The 8,091-nt window shown below is 36.0% G+C and overlaps 1 protein-coding gene across 1 annotated transcript; it reads right to left on the reverse strand.

Moving 5' to 3' along the window:
• LOC108682474 (zinc finger protein 33B) lies at positions 1-7,705 on the reverse strand. The gene is made up of 6 exons (XM_018171641.2): positions 7,685-7,705; positions 2,375-2,451; positions 2,010-2,131; positions 1,568-1,631; positions 1,220-1,302; positions 1-1,034 (listed from the first exon to the last, which is right to left on the reverse strand). The coding sequence occupies exons 2-6, from the start codon at positions 2,442-2,444 to the stop codon at positions 516-518; spliced, it is 858 nt and encodes a 285-aa protein (XP_018027130.1). The 5' UTR covers positions 2,445-2,451; positions 7,685-7,705; the 3' UTR covers positions 1-515.
• Positions 7,706-8,091: the final 386 nt, after the last annotated feature.

Genomic DNA, 8,091 nt, shown 5'->3' on the forward strand with positions numbered 1-8,091 from the left:
TTGATAAGTGATGCGAGACTTCTGCCTCTTCCCGCTTATTAAAATTAATAATTAGTGGTTGATAAGTGATGCGAGACTTCTGCCTCTTTCCGCTTATTAAAATTAATAATTAGTGGAACACAAAGTTGCATATATGAGTGGGTAACTATTCAATCCTTTATCCTGAGACACACACTGAGAATGGAGCAATAGTTGATTTCCTTGAATTGGGCTGAGGTTTAATTGAAGATTGCAATAAGAATGATTTCCTATCCTATGGTGTATGGAAAGCCCATAAATCAAGAGTTACATTTTCTGCACACATCTGACGAAGTTGGGAGCTAAAATCAAGCACAATAATAAAAGTACTGGCAATGGCTTGGTTTACTGTTATTATTCTGACGTTTAATGGTGAATGCGTCTCAAACACTCCATTCAAAACCTGGTCCTAGCGTTCCATTGCTCTCTACAAACTAATTATTTTCCGGTGGAAAGACTTCAGTTGGACCGCGGCTTCAAATGAGTGGCATTGGCCATCAATAATTGCAGGCAGCTGCAGTTATATGCGCTGTCAGATGATGTTGACGTATAAAAACTCGGTTACATGTCGAGCATTTATATGTTTTTAGTTTCAAATGAATAATTATCTCGTGTCTATTCAGTGCCCGTTCTCCACAGAAAGTATTCTTGCATTTACCGCACACATATTGATTTCTCTCGTGTCTATTCAGTTCGCATTTTCTCCAGAAAGCATACTTACATTTAACGCACACATACTGCTTCTTTTCAAGTGTTTTTAATGAATTTTTAAGCAGTTTTTCGGTTGAACTGTTGCTCTTTCGAGTCCTCAGCCTCAAATGCATGGAAGAGTCTGATTCACCTGTTGCTCGCCGCATCTGGGTTCGCTTGGTAATGGATTGCCTGGCACTGGTTTTCCTGGTAGTCGTTTTCTTGGTAGTCGATGTAGTTGTGCGTCTGTCGCCTGAATAGCCTGCCGCTGTCATCACAACTGCGCAGGGCCTGAGTCTCGAACGCAAGGCAGGTCCTTTAGATTCCTGCCCATGAGTTGTACGATGATCAAAATTTTTTCATGTTGAATTTTTTATCGATTTGAAGTGAACTGAATTGTTTACAGCCTAAATAAACTAACCAAGAAACTAAATTCACAAATAAGGAAGAAAGACATGCATATAGGTACTAGTCTACTAGATAATAGTAGGTTTGCAAAAATTAAACTCACTGCATTTTTGTTCAGGAGAGACAGGCCAGATTCTTGATGTTCAACTCCACCATGAGGCTTTGGCTGCTGAAAATCTGGAACTGCTGAATAAAGAGCAGACAAAATACCATATTATCTATTTTGAACATATTCATTTGATTCCAATAATAATAGTTCAAATATTCTATTTTAACTTTTCAGTGGTAGTAAAGTTCAAATACCATATATTTGAACTTTCCTACTTATTGAACATAACATCTCATATACACCAAAGAAAAACATAGTATTAGAACTTCCAGCTTTATTAGAACATTTTTGCTAGCTTAGCTACTCACATATTGATTGACATTTGTTCAGGACGACACTTACCAAGAGGTGCATCTTGCCTGGGAGGCTCCTCCTCCACTGCAATGTTGTTGTAGGCGTCATACTCCTATAATAGGATAAAAATTAGCATGTAGAATTGAATGTCTTGATAGAATAGAAGTGTCGGTGTTTAAGAAATAGGCCCATGGCCTGTTGCCGATTCTTGTATTTTTCGTGACTTGATCCACAAGGGATCCGGCCTTTGAAACCCGATCTTTCCATAACTTGACTATTGCTTGAGATAATTAATAAACTGTAGCACATTGTTGAGAGTGCAACTTACAACACAACTTTTAGCTGTGCATCTTACAACATCCAGAGTAAACATGAGGTAAGAATGTAGTGAATGGTTTAAAAAATATAACTCATTTTGTTCAGTCAAATTTACATGGAAAATATTACTTCACAGTGTATATGGATCAACAAACAATAAATGTAGCCTGACCTCCACATCGTCTGTAGGAAAAAGAGGAAAAAGATCCCTTTCTTCAACTTCTAATGCTTCAAGTTTTTCTCGCTTAAGGATTGTTGAATTGTGCTCAAAAAGAGGCTCAGTCTTCACAGTTCCTGAAGTTGCATTAGACAAATTGAAATCCATGTACAAAATTTAATTTATATTCACATTCATAGACTTCAGCAGGTTCCATTTGATAATCTAAATACATATGTAATAATATTTCAAGTCTAGTATATTATTGAGACCAAATGATTCATAACAAGCATACAAATGATAAGGGTACACATAGCCAACTTAGGCATCATTAAATCATTGATAAACAGGAAAATATTCATTATCATGCATGTCATCACCTGTTGAGTGTTGACTGATGTCATCATCAGCACCCATTTTCACATTAACTTCACCAACTGGACAGTTCATCACTTCCCTGCAAGAAGACAGGTGGGCTACAGAGAACAATTAAAAAAAGTACATTTTAGAGGTAACATAATTTTCACTTCCACCATGACCAATATATGTAAATTGTAAAATTATATGTGTAATGACCAATAAATATGCACTATATAGTTGTGCTTTGATCAGCTGACTTGCTTGTTCCTTCAAACGGCTTGATTTAATCAGTCATCAATCAAGTATTTCAATACTAAATTTCACACTATTTAGTATGAAAAGTACTAAATAAAAGTAATAATAATAGATAAAATAGATACTATGTTACTGCAGCAAAAATAGATTGTGCTTTTTATGCAAGATAACAAAATAATTGATCACTGAAGTCATGAAATTCATGAAAATGAATTTCATTTTCATGACTTCATTTGCATTTTATTTCTCTTCATTTTCATAATTTCATGAAAATGAAGAAAATGAAGTCTGCAGCCTAAATTCACAGGGTGATTTTGGTGATCCAACTTACACTTTTATAGCAATGGAAATGGTTCATGTTGTTATGTCGTTGCTAAGGGACATTTGTCCGAATATTGCAGTCAGATTATCTCCTCTTACTTGTTGGTGCAGATGGAGTTGGTGGTGCTCTATGTACGTAGTCCAACTCTTCGGCTTAGGTACTTGTCTTTAGTTCTGTTCTATTGCTTAGTTGAAGGTTCAACTTTTAAATTTTTTCAACCAATTAGCAGGAAGTTTTCATGGTTCAATTTTTTCTAAATACTCTAGGCATCTAAGTGCTGAGAAAGGCAAACCATGATAATTAGGAAGGACCTGTGGTTTCTAAGCTTCATTATTGCACTGACATGTAAAAATTCAAGTCAATTTGAAAAATCCTACAATTTTGTCAATTCCAGTACTGTAAAATGGGGCAACTTTGACCACTTTTTTTTTCAAAATGATGCCATTTTTTTACTAGATAAGTTACTCTAGCTTCACTCACCATAAATTGCTGGCTCCTGCCTCTTATAGTTTTGATGTAATTTCAAAAAAAGTGATGGTCTTTGTTACCCCGGCTCTTGGGGTTTCTTTGACTGGGTGGTAAAATCAATTTTATTTTTTGGTATATTAACTCCAGGTTTTGGTGCATTGTAGTAGAGCTCTTCTAGTTACGTATGCAAATGACAAATTTTAGGAAAGTGTCATAGTTCGCAAATTGGGGGCACCACCCCGGCCCCCAATGAGCAAAATGTGACCGCCTAATGGCAGCCATGACGGGGTAACATTGACCGGCTTGGAAACTAAGTTAAAATTACCATATATAAGACTCTGTAGAGTCTGAAACATGAAGAAAAAACATTAATAGGTGTATCAAACATAAAATATGTTATATAGGTACCTATGGTAATATGGTAATTTTAACTTAATTTCTAAGCCGGGTCAATGTTACCCCGTCACGGCTGCCATTAGGTGGCCAGAGTTCCCCCATTGGGGGCCAGCGCCCCATTTGCAAACTATGACACTTTCCTAAAATTTGTCATTTGCAAATGTAACTAGAAGAGTTCTACTACAATGCATCAAAACCTGGAGTTATTTTACCAAAAAATAAATAAATTGGAGGGGGTACTCCAACAGGCTTTGAATAATAGCTCTTTTTTGTGGGTCAAATTTTCAATTTTTCAACCTATTAGATATGCAAACTTTTTAAATCTTTCTATTGTGTTACATAGCCTCAGTATTAGGCCTTTAATGGCCATTGACAAAAATTTTTCTATGTCAAATAGTTTTTGAGTTTTGGGGGTTTTTGTTATAAAAACAAAAAGTGGTCAAAGTTACCCTGGGAGTCAGAGTAACCCCATTTTATGGTAATGATTTCCAAGCCAACTTGTCAATGATCCAAGTCACCCTGTCAATGGTCTAAGTCACCTTGTCAATGGTTCAAGCCACCTTGTCAATGATCCAAGTCATTGAAGTCACCCTGTCAATGGTCCAAGTCATTGAAGTCACCCTGTCAATGGTCCAAGTCATTGAAGTCACCCTGTCAATGGTCCAAGTCATTGAAGTCACCCTGTCAATGGTCCCCATGGTCAGGAAGATGTGCCAGGTGCGCGGGAATTTATATTGTCATTTTAACAACCTGCGCAGTGCGCCGTACTTTTAGAAAGCTAAAATAGTTTAAATATGGACGCGCGGCAATGCAAATTACGTAATCACACAAACGTGTATCCGCATTGTATTGTGGTTGGATATTAGTTAACTAGATTGCTAATGCGTCAACTCAGGACTCAGGTTCTAAGAGTCAGCACAGTAATGAATATTCATTCATAAATCACAATTCAATAGGACATGAATTACAGAACTAAAGAAGGCAACATAGCTTTAGATGTGCCATCAGTGCCTTCTAATGAATGACTGGACTGGTTGTGGGCTGCGGCAAGTAGGGTATGAACCTGTACATCAACAGTACGATACTGCATGCCAATGTTGGGACTACATTACCGACATCCTCCCGGCCGGCGAAATCGACATGATCAATACCTAATAACAATGCGCATAAATGGACTCTGTCAACCGGGGCTATTCGGGACGGTTTTGAGTGTTTTTTGTTAATAACTTCTTACCATGAAACATTTCATAAACAAGTTTAGGCTCATTTTATAGCTCTTTGTGAGGGCTATCGAATGACATCTTCAAAAAAATTCCATATGCTATTTGTAAGGTGCCAGAAGCAAAAAAAAAGTGTCCCGAGTAGCCCTGTCAAATGGGGCTACTCAGGACACCTGCAATAAAACTTCATTTTAAAATATTTGAAGCATGCAGAGTGTATTCATCCATTACTAACAGTACTCTGAAGTCCTCCTTTTTCATTGTAGATGATGTAGAGGTAGAATAAATGACATTTTCTGTGATTTTTGCTCATTTTTCCTTTATTGATATGATATTACCATATACATTGATTACCGTATTATTGATGCGATATTACCCTATTATTGATGCGATATTACCGTATCCATGAACATGCCATTGAGCATTTACAACAACTTTGTCCACTGCAAGCTTCATATCAGCAGCCTTATAGCATTTTTTCTGTATCTGTAAGCTTACAGGACGGCTTATAATTTCACACCATTTTAATTAGGTTAAGTGACTTACTATAAAAAAAGATCATGAAAAACATACCTGAAACAGAAAGGTATGTTTTAGTTACAACCATCATATGTTTTGCAGAAACAAATCACAGTTTAGGTCAATTACTTTTCATTCTATGATGCCTAGTGCACAATTCTAAATATGACATTCTATGCACAATTTTGTGATGACCGATGATGCACTAATTTTTCGATAAGTGAAATTTTTTTGCCAAGCGAGGTAAATGTAATCAATATTCTTTGTTTTTAATCAAATTTTTTCTTAACTGGAGCCTTTGCTTACTGAGGTTCTACTGTAAATGCTTTTTTGGGGGTGTCCCAAATAGCCCCGGGGGTGGGGGGTGTCCTGAGTAGGCCCGCCATTCGGAAATGGCTGCCATTTTTTTTTTGGGATTGAGGTATGTAAATTCTGCAAATAACGTTTTCAAGCTGACACTTGGGTGCAACCTTTATGTAAGTAAAATTTTTTAATGCGGCAAATATTTTTTTACTACAGACCTTAGCTGAAGTAACTTTTCAAAATAGCGTTTTCGCCATTTTTTTCAGGAATTTTTCAAAGCTACTAAATGTAGTATTTTTTGACTTCCTTTATACTACATAGATAGAAAAAATGTTGACGTTTACACCACTATATTTAGTTTTGCAATATTCCAATTAGTTTTGCTACACTAACAGTTTTTGCCATGTCAGAGGACTGTCCTGAGTTACCTCGCCAGCAGAGGTGGGCAGTAGCGCGCAACATGTAGCGGCCACTACATTTTCAGTAGCGGTAGGGGCTCTACATTTAAGGCAATGTAGCGGTAGCGGTAGTGCCCGCTACATATTTAAGCAGCGATACAAGGTTTTGCCGCTTGAGCGCTCGCTACTGCTACATTTATAGATAAAGCCTTTAAATTTTACTTAAGGGGACCGTCTAACCTAAATTGGAGATAGCCTATAACTCCTAAAGTTATTATCCGATCATCATGAAACTTCACATTCAAACGTAAAATGTAAAAATAAAAACATTTTACTTCTATGAATTTTTCGAAAAAATTGATAGAAAACGTGATATTCATAGAAAACGGAAAAATAACGGTTACTATAACCATAGACATTTCTTAAAGGGCCTAAAAACTGCCCTTCTTTGGGAAGCTGTCACGAAATCATTTTTTGACGCACAGGGATGATTCTGGTACCGTTGAATGCGTTGAAAAGTGAGCTTTAAGATGAGCCCAAAAAGTGGAAAACGCCTAAATTGAAAATTTTAGGTTAGACGGTCCCCTTAAGGGGACCGGCTACCCTCCAACAAAACTTTTTTGTTCACAGACAGATCATTTTGAAACTTGGTACACATATGTAAAACAGAAATCTAAGACCCTTTTGTTCATGTAAATTAAAAAAAATGAAAGAAAACGTGGAATTAATAGAAAACGGCATATAAGGGGTACTCTTAAAAAAGGCTTCTAGAGTCGCTAGGTATTGTTTTTACAAATCGAATGGTATGTCTCTCATTGCCGTAGCTTGAAAACTGTTGGAGTTATAATTTTTTTAAGATGGCGTTTTTTGGATTTTTAAATTGTTCAGGGGAGCAAAATAAAGTAAAATTCATTGAAAACAGAAGAATATGCCAGAAGAAGAATAAAAAGTCTTGATATTGTAGCCCAAGCTTTCTCATTGCCAATTATTTGCATTCAAGGTACCAGCACGCGTCTTTAGGCCTATTTATGTTTAATTTAACGTGAATAATAGACTATAAATGGGACTTTTTATATATAAATATACATATATAAAATATTCATTTTACATAACGGTAACTTTACAACTGCATTACACAAAAACTATTGCATGAACATCCATGGTAGTAGCTTTGTTAAACGCATCTTGTTTGTAGCTTTCAAACGAGTGCAAACACTTTGCAATTAACCTAAATAATGACATAAATAACATTTATTTGTAAATAATGATATAAAATGATCATTTTATAAAAGTTCAAGACGGCATTACACAAAAATGTATTGTACGTACATCTATGGTACCGTGAAATGGGCTAACTTTGACCACTTTTTTTTCAAAATGATACCATTTTTTTACTAGATAAGTTAAACTTAAATTGAAAATACAGGTCTATACTCTAGCTTTACTCACCATAAATTGCTAGCGCCTGCCTCTCATAGTTTTGATGTGATTTTAAAAAAAGTGATGGTCTTTGTTACCCCAGCTCTTGGGGTTTCTTTGACCGGGTGGTAAAATCAATTTTATTTTTTTTGGTAAAATAACTCCAAATAACTCCAGGTTGTGGTGCATTGTAGTAGAACTCTTCTAGTTACATATGCAAAAGACAAATTTTAGGAAAGTGTCATAGTTTGCAAATAGGGGGCACCGCCCCCCAATTTGTGAAATGTGACCACCTAATGGCAGCCGTGATGGGGTAACATTGACTGGTTTGGGAATTAAATTAAAATTACCATATATAAGACTCTGTAGAGTCTGAAACATAAAGAAAAAACATTAATAAGTGTATCAAACATAAAATATGTTATATAGGTACCTAT

The sequence above is a fragment of the Hyalella azteca genome, unplaced genomic scaffold (genome assembly GCF_000764305.2).
Source record: "Hyalella azteca isolate HAZT.00-mixed unplaced genomic scaffold, Hazt_2.0.2 contig2975, whole genome shotgun sequence".
Lineage (NCBI taxonomy): Eukaryota > Metazoa > Arthropoda > Malacostraca > Amphipoda > Hyalellidae > Hyalella > Hyalella azteca.

Bases quoted from the DNA above. Each gene is read 5' to 3' on its own strand.
- LOC108682474 (XM_018171641.2), bottom strand. From the start codon at position 2,444: ATGAACTGTCCAGTTGGTGAAGTTAATGTGAAAATGGGTGCTGATGAT. The intron at 1,632-2,009 runs GTCAGGCTACAT...ATCCTATTATAG, and splicing joins TTCCTACAGACGATGTGGAG to GAGTATGACGCCTACAACAA. The intron at 1,303-1,567 runs GTAAGTGTCGTC...CTCTTTATTCAG, and splicing joins CAGGCAAGATGCACCTCTTG to CAGTTCCAGATTTTCAGCAG.